We start from the raw sequence: 16,729 nt of genomic DNA on the forward strand, positions 1-16,729 counted from the left end.
AATATTTCTAAGTGTCTGTAAAGAAAATAATTATTTTTTAAAATAAAATGTATTAAAAATAATATATAAATTTGCAAATTAATTGAGAGAGGTAACACTTGCGCAAGCGCAGTTGGTTCCCCATCGGAAGGAAAAAATCGTGAATGGACCTTCAATCTACACAAATGTCGTCGACAGCGCCCCGATATGGCGGAATTTGATGATTTAAAGGTGATAAAACTTACTTTAAAATGTTAAACTGTGTGTGGTATCAGTCATATTATTTATTACTGGTTTATTTTTGTCAAGAAATTATCTGTTTAATTTTTAGAGCAGACTCGAAGAATGTGTCTTCTGATTTCTGTTGTGAGAACGTCAATTTTCTAAACACACACACACTGCATAGTGCATACTGCATAGGATAGATAGTGTACGCAGTTAATTGCATTCACAACATGCTCAACATGGTCAATCCTCCATGCTCAAAATCATCAATGAATGGGTGTAGTGAAAGGAAAACTTTCCGTATTCTATAATTCTGCCACCTCTTTTTCACTATTTTTTTTACGAAAAAGGTAAAGTAAAGTAGTATTTTGAAATTAGTTTAGTAAATTAGAATTAGAAACTATTTTTTCATAACAAATGAAAAATTTTGGCACTGGCAGTGGCAGGCCTGGGAAACATTTCAAAAATTATTTCGGATAACTTTCCGTATGGCGCCACCACTTTTCACTAATTTTTACAAAAAGGGATATCTCATTAAGGTAAATTAGAATTAGATACTACTATATTATTTCATAGCGAATGAAAAAGTGGTGGCGCCATACGGAAACTTTTCCATTATTTCTGTTTACCTGTGTGCTAATAATGAATTTTTCTTCTTCATCTTAAGCCGAATAAAAAGATTATGGTCGGTCGGGTAACCCAAAACTTAACACTTTGTTTTACTTGGCCTAGCTACTCAGTTTTTCTTGCATTTCGTAGCGGTTACTATTCTGTCCATTCAACTCTGACTGACCTTTTTGTGGATTTGTTAATATATTTATATTAATGTATAAAAAAATGCTAAATGTTTATAATCACAGCATTTGATAACGCAAAATTCATTGTTTGTTTCAAGGCCTGCACGCTAACCAGAATGAATGATCTGTAAATTTCAATTCAGCAACTGCAAGCGGAGCATTTTTTATTATACCTAGAAAATAATTTTGGCCTATTTTCATTTCAGTGATTGTCAATTGTTGTTTCCCGAAGAAGTCATTTTGGGGATTAGTCTCTTTTACGATGATTCATGTATTGTGTATTTTCAGCTATAATTATGTAATAACAAAGTCTTTAAATTTTTTTTTACATTTCAACAAATGGAGACACTAACCTTTCTTGACTATATAGTCAGAAAACCAACAAAGAAAATGTTTCTACACACTGTTTATTAAATTTAAAAAACTTTTACTCGATTATTGTTTATCGCATTCCTTTAAAAATGAGACTGGTGACAAAGTTCAAGAATTGTTTGATTGCTAATCAAAGTATTTCCTTTCCGTTGCAGCATATGGTGATGAGTTTTAGGGTTTCAGAACTCCAAGTGCTCCTTGGCTATGCGGGAAGAAATAAGAGCGGTCGCAAGCACGAACTACAAACCCGTGGCTTGACTCTACTTAAGAGTGGCTGCAGCACCTCCGTCCAGATCAAAATCCGAGAGTTATATCGCAGGAGGTTCCCCAGAAGACTGATCAACCCACCCCAATTCATGCCGGGCATGTCAGAAGGGTCCGGGTCGGGTAGTACATGTAGTAATAGTACCACAGGGACCAGTCACCACAGTAGTTCATCAAGTAACCCTCCACTTCCATCCTACCCAGGGACTATGAATATTCATCAGAATGTCGCACATGAACTCTTAGGGGGATCGTGTCAGCCCCAGCCGTTTCATCCCGACGTGAAGTTGAAATTGTTGCCATTTTACGATGTACTAGGGGAGCTTGTCAAACCTACAGGATTGAGTAAGTTGAAAAGATCAATTATTCAATGACATTATTATTTATGATGTGTGATATATTTGGAACACACAAATGAAAAGAGTCCTACAAAATCATTCGATATGAAATAATATAGTATCGAATTTACCTCAATGAGAATCCCTTTTTATAAAAATTAGTGATAAAGTGGGGGCGCCATACGAAAAGTTATCCAATATGGCTATGGTAAACAACGACCCTCATACGAGGTGTTTTAATTTAGAACACTTGTAATAGGAAAAGTAGAGGGCGCTATACAATGTATGTTCTCATAGTTTAGCCTACTACAACATGTATGGTCCCAACCCTTACATGGCTCAAAATTAACACTGGACCGCAGGCACGAGGCCAGTGACTTTAGTGTCGGGCCACTAAACTATGACTGTAACCTAGTCCATTTGCCTTTTGTTTTTCAATTGAAAAATAGGCTACATGTCCTCATATCTTTGTGAAAATGTTGTCATTATATGAGTTTGATTAATATCTGTCAATTATAATGAGTGTGGAAGTAAACTTACACATACATTTGTAGCAGAAAAAATGCTCTTACTGCTTGTTTTTAAAACTCGTTTTTGATTGTGGTCTTAAAAAAACCAATCTGGTCCAGTTAAACATTTGAGCTACATGTTCAAGTCCTGTGGCCTTCTTGATACGTTCCCCAAATTTAAGCCCTGACTTGTCCTTAGTATTGCATTAGGCCAAGTCAAAAATAAAACATGTTTAGCGTCTCCGCCTGCTTCCTTTTTACAGGCCGCCTCCTTTTTAAATTTTTTTTTAATATATATTTATGCACATTTAATTAAAAAAAATTTTTTTTTTAAATGATTTTTTTTTTTTTTTTTAAAGGGATGTTTTAAACGATCTCAGCTAAAAAAAAACAATCTGATGTCTTGTCTGAATGTCTTGACCAAAATATTTCATTTATGTATTTTGTGTTTGATCAATAGAAAAAAACATTGTATATAATTTGACATTTTAAAAAGAATGGCGGCCATCTTGAAATAAAAAATAAAAAGCCCCTCCTCCTTCCTTTTTTTTGAGAAACCCGGAGGCTAAACATGTTTCTTTTTTTACTTGGCCTTATACTTGGGTTCATCTTACTAACCAAGTATTTCTTGAACAAAAATTCACATGTAGGAGAAAGTTTGTTGTCTGCTTGGTTAAGACGCGGTTTCATTATGACGATGAAAAAATAAATATTTTCCGGAAATTCTAAAACTTAATCCTGGCCAGTAAGGATAGGAAAAAGGCAAGTTTCCTTTAAAATTTTAAGATAAAAATCAATAACCTTTGACTTTTGTCTCAGCCATAAGAGACGAAAATGTTAAAAGTGTACATGGATGACAAAGTCGGTATATATACATAACATAAAGCTACTCGCTAGGTAGCTGTGTGTACAGTGGTTTTGTTCATGCATAATTTAACATCCTATTATATCGTTCCCAAAACATAGGATTCGAACTGCCTCTAGCTACCGGGCAACCTTGGTAGTCTAGGTGGTAAGACACTGCTTTAGAATTGCAAGGGTCGTGGGTTCGAATCCCACCCGAGTAACATGCCTGTGATATTTTTTCACAGGACTCGGGAAAATACTGAGTATACAGTGCTAACACACATCGGTGTATGGGTAAAAGTAATTTTACCATTAATTTTTCCCTTTGTCATATTTTAGCGCAGTGAATAGTTTTCTAGACACCAGCGCTTTATAAGATTTATTATTATTTTTTTATTATTAAAACCAAAATTAATATCTTATAATGACTTACGTACAGTAGTATGAATGACAGAAAATGATCAAACTTTCACACCCAGTTTTCTTAGATATAGCTCAATTGGTAGAGCACCAATTATGTTTATCCAGAGGTGGTCATAGGTTCAATTCCCTCTCTAGCCAAGTTTTCTTTGTTCAACCCAAAGTAAAGTTCTCAGTTTTGTTGAGAAACAATGTCAATACATTACACTTTTGTTACATCATTCTGTTTGGTATCTGATACTTCATCAAGATCTAATTTTCATCCAAAGGTCTTGTTCACAAGGGAAATAATGCATTCATCTCCTCCAATGTTTTTTACAAACGACATGTTTTATTTTCTGCTTTAATTTATTTTGTCGTGAAGCTTAGTCAACCAGCGTACAGTACTCGGCAGTCTATACAAGTACTACAAGTATTACACACGTGTTCATTGTTCATTTACCATACTTGTGTACTTGTTTACATAGTTATTCTAATTACAAATATTATCATTACAATGTATCAGTGCGTTAAAAACTTTAGTGCCTGGCCCCATAAACATTCCATATTAAATCTGTCTCAGCTCCCAGGGGAGTATACAGCCCGGGGCTGCTGTACGCTTCATGGGCTTTTTCAAACACAATATCAACATCTTCCCTCGAAGGTACCCATTTATTGGGTGAAGATAATGTATGTACTTAGCTATCATTTCATTGTGTTCAGTCTGTTCATTTAGGTGATTTGTTTTATCATTTTAATTCCGAAGTGAAGGTGATGATGGTAGTGTATGTGGTACGTATTATGTAAACTAGCTGATGCTAAATAACACTGGCCTCGGGTCGGGCCTGCAGTCTAGCGTTTATTTCGAGCCCTTGATTATGATTGTTGTTTTTTTAATGGAGATGCTTCATGTTCATGTAGCATGAAATGGCAAAATGAATCAAACATTAAATGTCAACTATTCCTGACTGTGTTTGAGAATTCTTTTGCACACCGTGTACAATGTACATCCTACATCATATCTCACGCATCTGTACATGTCAGATTACTTTGTGGTGAGAGTAACTTAATAATGTATATAGAGGTTATGGGTGACTATGGCATCTACTTGTGAAAATAGCACCTCGGTTGGTAAATAAGAAGGTCTTAAGAATGTGTGTATGGATATGAGTTAGTTTCTATGTAGGTCAAAGGTTCAAGTTTATTGTTTTAGTGATAATGGGAGGGGTTTGCTTTCTTTTTTTCAGGGCTTAAAGGTAAGGTACACCTTTGGTAATTGTCAAAGACCAGTGTCCTCACTTAGTGTATCCCATCAAAAGCATAAAATAACAAGCCTGTGAAAATTTGAGCTCAATTGGTCATCGGAGTTGCGAGAAAATGATCAAAGAAAAAACACCCTTGTTGGACGAATTTGTGTGCTTTCAGATAGGAATAAAAGACTTCTAGCTAGAAGTCTTTTATTATTTTAGTGAGAAATTACCTCTTTCTCAAAAACTACGTTACTTCAGAGGGAGTCGTTTCCCACAATGTTTTATACTACCAACAGCTCCCCAATGCTCGTTACCAAGTCAGTTTTTAAGTTAATATTTGTTTTGAGTATTTACCAAACGTGTATTTACCTTCCCTTTAAATTGTGAGTAAATCTCCACAAGACTTCAGTTTTTTGTTTCCTCAAAATGTCTACCAGAGTTGTTTTTGCAAGACCAGAAAACTTCCTGGCACAATTAACACATTCAGTTAACTGTTTTTGTTTTTCTTCTCAATTTCCTTGGTGTACTTGTCCATTCAAAAACGAACAGCAAAACACAAGATGTGGTTATTAAAGGTAGTGGACACTATTGGTACTATACTCAAAATAATTATTAGCATAAAACCTTTCTTGGTGACGAGTAATGGGGAGAGGTTGATGGTATAATTTTCCATGAATTTGATTTCGAGACCTCAGATTTAGAACTTGAGGTCTCGAAATCAACCATCTAAACACACACAACTTTGTGTGAAAAGGGTGTTTTTTTTCTTTCATTATTATCTCGCAAGTTCGATGAACGATTGAGCTCAAATTTTCACATGTTTGTTATTTTATGCATGTTGAGATACACCAACTGTGAAGGCAAGTCTTTGACTATTACCAATAGTGTCCACTGCCTTTAATAATGCAATGTCATTTACTAATTTGTGTAAACACGATAGACCAGGCATTAAAAACCATTATTAAATTGTGAATTCTGCAGGTACTAATTTAAAAATGTACTCATAAATGAAGTTTTTCTACATTAGAAACCCTTTTACTGTGTGTCTATTCAGTATCGTACATGTATGCATATATGCATCTACTATCGTAGCTTTTAATAATAGATTGGGGCCTGCAATATGATACGGTAGTATACGCAATTGTACTGGATGCGAGATGTACATGTAGTTTTGTGTGCATTTGTGCCACTGTATCTTCTGTGCAGCTGAATGGTTTCAAAATGGTTGTGCAACTTGCTGGAAAATGTTTCAGACTATGAGGGTTTGATATATAATTTATGCTGTGCTATGGCACTAGCAATATCTAAGTACAGGTTCATCAAAAAAGGGGAAACCTTTCTGCTTCTATGAAAAGTGTATTTTTAGGTGTGTATTACTATGTAGATTCTATATGATTCAAACTAAGTTTTGTTTTTGTTTATGTTTGGTAGAATTTAACGCAATCAAAACAACAATGTGGTGAAACAGTTTAAACCTAACCTACATAAATTAGGCATTTATGAACAATGCTACCTTCATTGCTTGTTTTTTTTTTAAAATTTTTTAGAGCAGTTCCATGAGCGCCGCTAAGGACAGATACCAGCACATTAAAAGTTGCCGTTATTGTAACTATTATTGTTACTATTATTATTAATATTATTATAACTTGGTTAAATATTTTCTAGTTACTGGAACAACAGCTTAACCATTTGAGTTTTTTATTCTTTTCAGTGCCGCCAGTTGGAAACAAATTCCGAGAGGTACACAGAACGGTGTTTTTCCACTTCACCCCCGCACAGACGCAACAGATAATAGAGCAAAGAGCACAAGTGCAATTAAGGTAAACTATAAACACGTCTCTTCCTTAATTGACTATGATTTGTGAGTTTCCGAAGTGAATGGAAGTGATGGACAGACTGTTAAAGGCAGTAGACACTATTGGTAATTACTCAAAATAATTATTAGTACTTGGTAACGAGTGAGGGGGAGAGGTTGATAGTAAAAAAACATTGTGAGAAACGGCTCCCTCTGAAGTGACATAGTTTTCGAGAAAGAAGTAATTTTCCACGAATTTGATTTTGAGACCTCAGAATTAGATTTTGAGGTCTCGAAATCAAGCATCTGAAAGCACACAACTTCGTGTGACAAGGGTGTTCTTTCATTATTATCTCGCAAGTTCGATGCGGATTGAGCTCAAATTTTCACAGGTTTGTTATTTTATACATATATGTTAAGATACACCAACTGTGAAGACTAGTGTTTGATAACTACCAATAGTGTCCATTGCCTTTAAAGGGAAGGTACATGTTTGGTAATTACTCAAAACAAATATTAACTTAAAAACTGACTTGGTAATGAGCATTGGAGAGCTGTTGATACATAGTAGTATAAAACATTTTGAGAAACGGCTCCCTCTGAAGTAGCATAGATTTTGAGAAAGAGGTAATTTCGCACTAAAATAATAAAAGACTTCAAGCCAGAAGTCTTTTATTCCTCTCTGAAAGCACGCAAATTCATCATTTTTTTCCGCAACTTCGATGACCAATGTAGATAACATTTTCACAGGCTTGTTATTTTATGCATATTCTGTTGAGATGCACCAAGTGAGTTGACTGGTCTTTGACAATTACAAATAGTGTACCTTCCCTTTATGATTAATTTAAAGTATGTACTGGGCGATTTCAAGCATTTCGTCTTCCTGTTATGCAGTTCTGTACATTTATGTACAATTTGGTCTATACAGTAATAACATGTTATTGGGCCATCGTGTATTGGAAGAAGGTAGTGTGTTTTATATCATACAGACTGTTTTGCGGTAGGCTGTGGGTGTACATGTAGTGTGTGGGAGGACAAGATACTGGAGAACACAATGTAATTTATTTTCAAGAACCTGGTCTCAATTTCATAAAGCCTGTAAGCACAAGAACTCGCTAGGCACAGACAAACTATTACTTTTAAATTACATTTAGTTTACATTGTTGTGACTGGTGGTGCCCCTCTCATTGTTTGCTTAAATCAGAGAAGGTTGCTGAGCAATCATCTTGACGGCAGTGTACATTTAGAAACAAGAATATGTTTTTCCAAGTCAATGGTAACCTTGACGATCAGAGCTACATAAAAATTGCATTTTAAAGGGAAGGTGCAATGTGTTTGTTTGGTAATCACTCCTAAAAATTAATTACAATAAAACTTGTTTAGTTGGAATTACAGCCACTTTCGATAGACTAATGCATTTTGAGAATCGTTTCACTTACAAATAATGTGGTTATATGAACAAATATATCAGTTTTTATCCCCAAAATTTTAATCTGAGAAACATTTATGTCAGATGAGGTACATTTCTCAGATTGTGTATTCCAAGTTACGGATAATTCTCCCTGCGTGGACATAACCGCTCCGGATTTCCGGCGATATCTCACAAACCTTTCCACATTTGGAAATGAAATTTTCACTGGTAAGTTAAATGCTGTATACTATCGAAAGCTGCTGTACGTCTACCCAAGTAAGTTTGTAAGAGTGATCACCAAGCATATGCATACAGGTCTGTCCTGCTAACGGTTTTCCTTTTGGGTTAATATGATTTTGATAACTGTTGAACTGTCGCATGGAAGGTACAAAAAAGGCAAGGGATACCTTCCCTTTAACCTGCTTGTTTATCTATGGCTACATGTATATCTTATGGTTTGTGTTTTCCTTTTAGGTTTTGTCTTGCAGAAACAAGCTGTGACCAGGATGATAAATTCCCTTCCAGTGTGTGTGTAAAAGTCAACGGAAAACTCTGTCCTCTGCCAGTGAGTATTGAGACCAATTTGCATTGAATCTTTTGTGAATGAATAGCTTTCCTAGCATACTGTTTAAGCCCAGGTGACTAGTGTCAAAGTCGCGACTATTGATTACTTAGTTTAGTCTTGACTACCGTTTTTCAATTACTCGGTTAATCGTGCCGCTACGTCTCTACTACAAAATTAGTCGCGACTACTACAAAAAAAGTCTCAACTACCTGTTTGGTAAACCAATTGTGTTGCTCACGACTATTCACAACATAGTTTCCTTACAAAACACAATCAGACATCCGTGACGCAATCCTTCAGTCATTTCAGTGTTTATTTTAACTATATTGCGCCTGCTGCAAACATACCACAATGCATCGAGGGAATTTAAAGTTAGCCGTGATTAGTGTCAAATCGCGACTATTTGAGCCGCGACTTGTCAAATATTTATCACCTCTTGCATAAAGCTTACAATGTGTATAAAGGCAATGTGAGTAGCTACATGTGCAATGGAGAAACCTTGAATAAAAAATCGACATTAATGTCACGCTATTACATATTTGGTAACTCAATACCTAGCTCTATAGAAATGGTACGGTTCCATGGTTGGTTTAATGTTGCTGCAAAATATTGAATATAGATGTGGGTGGGGTACCTATTTTGTGTACTCTTGTTTGTTTCCCAGTTAGTTGTTTGTTTTGTTCTCCCTTTATGCTCTTGTAATGGAGGTTCGGATGTAAACAAGGAAATGAGTTTATGTGGATAGGTCTCCAGGCAAAGTACCATGTCACATACACATGTATGTCAGGCATGCAACTCTTCCGCGTTTCCGCGTTTTTGTTTTGTTTTTTAAACGTGAAAAAAAAAACCCCAAAACAAAACCTTTTTTTATTTTGTTTAGCCTAATATATGCCTGGCATTAACAGTGTACAACTACAATCATGTAAAATAAGCCTAGTACATGTTAAAGATGCACCTAAGAGCATAATAAACCTCAACATTCTCTAGGGTACCATTGTGGGTATCATGTCCCGTGGCGTTTCGGCTACCTCGCTCCGCACTTGAGTTGTGCCTATGAAAATTTTCCTCTTTTTTGTCAACGGGCAGTTGCATGCCTGGTATGTACAGCACCATTCTTGACTGTTCCCTACATGTTCCCTATAGCACAACTAAATGTTAACCTTTCAGACTTGCACGGTAATCTGATACGCTACATTACAACGTCTTTCTAAGCATGTAGAATCAATGATACATGTACCTGTCCTCATAATGTCTTCATTTATTTATGAATTTACATGTAAAAATGTAAAGTAAAAGTAACGTTGAGACCAATTCAAGAACTGACTCCGCGGTAGTACAGTTAATTACGATCCTATAAGCTAAAGAGTAGTAGCAGCCAATTTCTATACCTTCCACCCGGGTAGTAGTTAAAAAGCAGGACAGTTCTTTTTAGAACTGAGAAGTCCCCCGAACATCAGATAAATCTACTCCGCGGTAGTAGAATAAAGAAAGACAGTTCTCTTAGAACAAACTCTACCTGGCAAGTAGATACACACATGGTGTTGCCGCAAACCAAATATATATTGATACCTCACCATGCAATGCCTCAAATTACATAAAAATAAATTACTGAAGAAGACAGATTGTAAGACATTTAAAGGGAAGGTGCATACTTTTGGTGATCACTTTTTAAAAATGAATGGCAATAAAATCGTTTGGTTTAGACGCCTACAGCAGTTTTTAACGCCATTGGACCCTTTATGTACAGGGAAAAAAAACAAAGTTCACAGATTTACAAATAATTTACAGGGTTTACAGAAGGTAATGGTGAAAGACTTCTCAGGAAATATTAGTCCATGAAATGCTTTACTTTTTGAGAAAACGGTTAAAACAATATAAATTCTCGTTAGCGAGAATTACGGATTTATTTTAAACACATGTCATGACACGGCGAAACGCGCGGAAACAAGAGTGGGTTTTCCCGTTATTTTCTCCCGACTCCGATGACCGATTGAGCCTAAATTTTCACAGGTTTGTTGTTTTATATATAAGTTGTGATACACGAAGTGTGGGACTTGGACAATACTGTTTACCGAAAGTGTACATTGGTTTTAAGAGTGTACTAGTAAGGCATTTTAAGAAACATTCCACTTCCAAGTAATTTGGTTTGTATAAAGATATAGCAGTTCATCATAATTTGAAATTGAGAATCAAATTACAGATTATTCTTCCTGCGAGGACATAACCGCTTTGGATTTTCAGAGATATTTACCCAAAACGGGACCAACTTTTGAAATGAAAGTTTCACATATGAGTTTGATTATGTACATTGGTATATCGATTAATACAATCAAACGGTTAACAAAAAAAAACTATAGGCCTATTCTTTGCCTTAGAGTAAAAATTGCATCAATATTTTAGCCCCACATTCTAACTACTGTATACATTTACACAAACATGTACAGCCTTGGTCTGCTTACAGGGGACATCATTATATACGGAGAAATTCACTCTTTTCGTACAATGGAGTATTTATATATATAGTCAGTCTGGCTGTTAGCGTTCTATTTATAAATTTTTAACTGCGTCACGATATGCAGGAGAATTGCATTACTTAAAGGCAGTGGACACTATTGGTAATTACTCAAAATAATTATTAGCATAAAACTTTACTTGGTAATGAGTAATGGGGAGGGGTTGATGGTTTAAAACATTGTGAGAAACGGCTCCCTCTGAAGTGACATAGTTTTCGAGAAAGAAGTATTTTTCCACGAATTTGATTTCGAGACCTCATGTTTAGAATTTGAGGTCTCAAAATCAACCATCTAAAAGCACACAACTTCGTGTGACAAGGGTGTTTTTTCTTTCATTATTATCTCGCAACTTCAACCACCGATTGAGCTCAAAATTTCACAGGTTTTTTATTTTACGTATATGTTGAGATACACCAAGTGAGAAGACTGGTCTTTGACAATTACCAATAGTGTCCACTGTCTTTAAGATGGAAACCAACCTACGTGTAAATAATGAAGATAAATAGCCTCAATGCCGATCAACGATATTGATCGTTGGTGATTATACATGTCATTATTAAGTCATTACACTGGACCACATGCCCAAGGCCAGTGATTTTAGCATCAGGGGCCAGTACAACTTACAACTTGTGTTTTTGAATAACAAGAACTCGCTGCATTTGTAATTGAAACTGATCGTTACATTTCTACTCTGCTGAGTATTAAAGTACCCAAAAGCCAAATGAAATAAATATTTGCTATTAAGTGCTTGTTAAAAAGAACTCATCTAAAATGTTAAACTGTGTAGATAGCGTTCTTCTCATTTTTGAATCCGTTCTTGTATTAACTTCTGTGGTCCAGTAAAAATTTTGTGCTACACATTTGCACATGTTCATGGTACAAGCCCAGCAGGCCTGTGGATTTTCCCCTAAAATTTTACCCCTGCAGTACAGAGGTCACACAATTTTTACTTGACATTTGTTGAAGTATATAATACTAAAAGCTTTAGGAAATTTGCAGTCAAGCGATCACAAAATGATTGATCAAACAAAAAGCATTTTACTTCAGAAACATCAATGTTAAGGACATATTTTACAAACAAGTTAATGTAGTGTGTTGGTACAGGAGTTTATAATTTTTGTCACAATAGAAAATGTAGGACTGATGTTGTGAACACATCACAAGATGAGGGATGATCAACCATTTTTTCCAGGCCCCCCTCCCCCCTTTTTTGTGATTATTAATATTTATCTGTTTTTTTGTTAGTTTAAATATAAAGAAAGAAAAAAGGAGGCGTCCTATAAAAGGAAGTGGCCGGAGATGCTCTAAACTTATTTTTTTATATTATTTTTCATATATTTTTGTATAGCTCATTATGTGAAGGATAATGCTAAGAGCCTTTCCTGTCAATGTTAATTTCGTTTCTGGGGAGTTTCCCTATCCCAAAAAATGCAGACTTATTGACCCAATTCCTAGAATTGTTGGTATTTGTTAGAACATTTCAGCCTAGTTGGGAAAACCCATCATCAGTAACTACATGGGGACCAGTTAGCTTTTCATTTTACTGGTTTGTCGGGTTTTTTGCTGGTGTATATTTCATGTTTCAATGAGGGGCGTGTTTTAACACTGAACTTTGTACACGTAGTGGCAAGACCATAGCATTTGGAGTTGTCTTGGGGTATTTTTTAACTGGCATTTGGCCAGTGGACCACTGTATCAGCATTTTCACCAGTTTATATTGAATATTGGATTGGGGTGCGTTTTAACACTGAACTAGCTGGCAGGACCATAGAAATTTAAGTGGTCTTCGGGTGGCATTTGGCCGGTGCTCATATGGCACAGGGTGTCAGGTTGAGCGAAAGGATGTTATTTTCATAAATGCCAGGTTGGTGATTGCAAATTGATTATTACGCTGTACTCTTTCGTTTTTGATTAATTGAAAAAAATTCCCACATAATAAACTGTAATATTTGAGGCCTGATGAATGCAAGGCAATGCGTCCGCTTACCAGTGTGTAAGCTACACACATGGTGTGTAAAGGTAGAAGGCCATGATCAGTCAATATCACTAGACTATCTGTGTTCTTGACCCTTCAACTTTTTCTGATAAAAACATTCTTTTTTAAAGAGTGATTCAGTGATAATGGTCTACAGGTATATCCAGGGAAAAGACCAAATTTCATACAACGGAAATCAGCCTCTAATCTGAAGGTTTTCACAAAAGACATCAGTGACTTTGAGTTCCTCTTTAAAGGGAGGGCATAACCTTAATTCAAATTAATGACCATATTACAATTTACTTGGTAAAAAGCACTGAGGCTGCTAATAATAGCATTTCGATAAACAATTCCCTTCAAGTTAAAGGAATATGGTTTTAGAGAGAGGGATTCAAAACATTTCAATCTAAGAAATGAAATGGTTTTTCAGATTGTGTATTCCTATTGCAGATTATTCTTCCTGCATGGACATCTACCACTCCAGATTTGTAATGATATCTCAAAATTGCTTCCAACTTTTGAAATTAAATTTTCGCAGGTTTAGTTTTGTACATCCATGATTTTACATATTTTAATATAGGGTTACAACAACCAAACAGGTCCAAAAACCAAAGGTAAACTTTGCCTTTAAAGGCAGTGGACACTATTGGTAATTACTCAAAATAATTATTAACATTAACCTTACTTGGTAACGAGTAATTGGTAGCTGTTGATAGAATGACACATTGTGAGAAACGGCTCCCTATGAAGTAACAAAGTTTTTGAGAATTTTCAACAAATCTGATTTCGAGACCTCAAAATTAAATTTTGAGGTCTCGAAATCAAGCATCTGAAAGCACACAACTTCGTGTGACAAGGGTGTTTTTTCTTTCATAATAATATTGCAACTTTAATGACCAATTGAGCTTGTTTGTCAAGTTTTTTTATTTTATGCATGTTGAGATACAGCAAGTGAGAAGACTGGTCATTGACAATTACCAATAGTGTCCGGTGTCTTTAAAGCTGGTGTGTTTTGACTGTGGATTTAAGGGACTTTTCAGTTGCCATTAGGCACAGGCAGTAGCGCTAGTCAGATATAATCCATACACAAGGCTCCCCTACGGATGTTCATTCCATTTTCCTCTCTGGCTTATAAATACAATAAATCAGTTTGTAGTTGGCAAAAGTGCTTTAGGATGAAGGCTTTTTACCAAACTTGTTAGTTTGTTCCCACAGTGAACACTGAGGATGTTAATTTTATGCAAAACTGGGTTGCCTGAAGGAAGTGATCATCCATTGTTTAAAGCACTGGACTGTATTAGTTATTATTCAAAATAATTGTTAGCATAAAAACTTACCTGGTATTGAGCAACGGAGAGCTGTTGATATTGTAAAACAGGATGACAAACGGGAAGTAACATAGTTTCTTGAGAAAGAGGTAATTCCTCACTCAAATATTAAAAGACTTCAGGCCTGTACAGCCTTCTATTAGGCATCCAAAGGCACACGTTGTATTTGTGCAACAAGGGTGTTTTTTCTTTTGCTCTCTCTTGCAAATTGAACAATTGAGTCCAAATGTTCACAGATTTTTTTATTTTAAATGCATATGTTGGGATACAAGTGAGAACACCAAAAGGGTTTTAAACACTTTTAAACACTTTAAAGGTATTACAATACCTTTAAGTAGCTGGAATGATTGATCCGTAGAAATTTACATGTGGTTGTGTTTCCTTGAGTCTTTCATTTGCACCCCACTATTTTCCACCCACTCTCCTGCACCCCCTCTCCTCCAGGCCCTTCCCTTCTAGCAAACTTACTTTAACTCAATACGTCTCAATATCTAAGTCACACTCGACACTCCACTATTCTACACCCCCTTTCCTCCACCCACGCTCCTCCAACCCTTCTTCTCCAGCCCCTTCGCTTCTAGCCAAGTTACTGTATCTCAAGGTTTCTCAATATCTAAGTCACACTCTATTCTCCACTATTCTCCACCCTCTTTCCTCCACCCACTCTCCTCCACCCCCTCTCCTCCAGCCCCTTCCTTTCTAGCCAAAGTACTCTTTCTCGAGGTTTCTCAATATCTACTACATGTACATGTAGGTCTCACTTTGTACAATGTATCTGAAAATTTTACCTTGTCGAGAAATATACTCACTGTGTCACTATTTTGCAGTGTGTGAAGGCATCAGAAAATTGGGAGGAGCGAGCAAATTTGCCATCATTCAGTTTTTTGTTTTTTTTAGAGTCGGCTTCCGATTTGAGAAACAAAATCAATAGGGGGGGGGGGTGGAGTCAGGTAGTGCTTGCGTTATAATTGACCCTGATAGAACAACCAGTATTATACTAGCAGAGCTGCGAACGAAACCCTGAGAGTTAAGCATACTTTTCATGGTCTGGTGAACAAAATTTGAATATATTTCTCCATGATTGTTGAAACTTTTCCCTATTATGTCGAATGTAGTTGTAATAATACCTCCCTGATTGTTGTGCCAAATGTCACTGATTGCAAGATGCAAATTGTTCCATGGATGCATGTTATGCAAAAATAGATGTCTCTATGGATCCACATGTTATAACTGAGTTGCAAGTGACAGTACAGGCCTGCATGCTTCATTTTTGAAAGGGAAAGGTCACCAAAGCATCTTCACCTTAGTAAAGGGCACTCTATGAGGAAATTGCAAATTTCTACTGTACATGTACATCATTTTAAGGGCACCAAGGCAATGATCAGGGGGCATGGAGGTTATTGCCTTTATTGCCTACGTGAAGTATCAAGCCTGCAATATTATCAATTGGTTTTTGATTGTTTTTCCTCATGAAAACACACCGAGTAAAAACACTTAGAGAGGATTCATCAATTTACATGTAGGATCTCCTTGGTCCATCTCATTAAACTAAATGGCTCATTAGGGTGACAACTCGACAGGTATGTAAGGTCTTTGTTATTAGAGCGACTGGGCACTGTAAGTAGTGTGTTGTCATGAAATCATATTCTGGCATGATGAAGGCTGAGTCTCAAATATCTGAAATTTGTGTAATTTTCTAGGATGAGTTGGCTTATGTACGCTATTTTATGTTTTCAAACTTCTAAAAAAATGTACATAAAATGTACATAAAAAACCCATAACATTTTATTTTGCGATCCCAGTGGTATTAGTTATCATAAATTTCTCAACCTTTGTAAACTGCATTGAGAGAATTTTGTGCACAAACAACGTTTGGATAAACAGTTAATGTTATTCATTTTGGCATTGAGCCAATGTTTTTTTTCTAAAAGGTGCTGGGACATTAAGTAATTCTGAAGCTAGGTGTACACTACATGTACATGTTTTGAGTTAGGACTATCTCCAGTACAATGTTGGAATCCCAGTATGAGCTGAGGCAAAAAAAAAAACAACATGTTTAGCGTCCTTGCCCGCTTCCTTTAAGAGGCCACATCCTTTTTTATTACTATTCCTTTCTTTGAAAAACACAAGCAACGATTTGAATTAAAAAAAAAAACAACATAT

At 35.9% G+C, this 16,729-nt stretch overlaps 1 protein-coding gene across 2 annotated transcripts in view; it reads left to right on the forward strand.

The window, feature by feature from the left end:
* The first annotated feature begins 130 nt into the window (after positions 1 to 130).
* The window catches only part of LOC139941649 (E3 SUMO-protein ligase PIAS2-like), a 35,684-nt gene continuing 19,085 nt past the window's right edge, over positions 131 to 16,729 (forward strand). For both annotated transcript variants that reach the window (XM_071938238.1, XM_071938239.1), the window contains exons 1-4: positions 131 to 210; positions 1,529 to 1,982; positions 6,691 to 6,799; positions 8,660 to 8,750. In XM_071938238.1, coding sequence (XP_071794339.1) covers positions 187 to 210; positions 1,529 to 1,982; positions 6,691 to 6,799; positions 8,660 to 8,750 — 678 coding nt within the window. In that variant the 5' untranslated portion in view covers positions 131 to 186. The remainder of the gene's footprint in view (positions 211 to 1,528; positions 1,983 to 6,690; positions 6,800 to 8,659; positions 8,751 to 16,729) is intronic.

The sequence above is a fragment of the Asterias amurensis genome, chromosome 9, assembly GCF_032118995.1.
Source record: "Asterias amurensis chromosome 9, ASM3211899v1".
NCBI classification, from domain to species: Eukaryota; Metazoa; Echinodermata; class Asteroidea; order Forcipulatida; family Asteriidae; genus Asterias; species Asterias amurensis.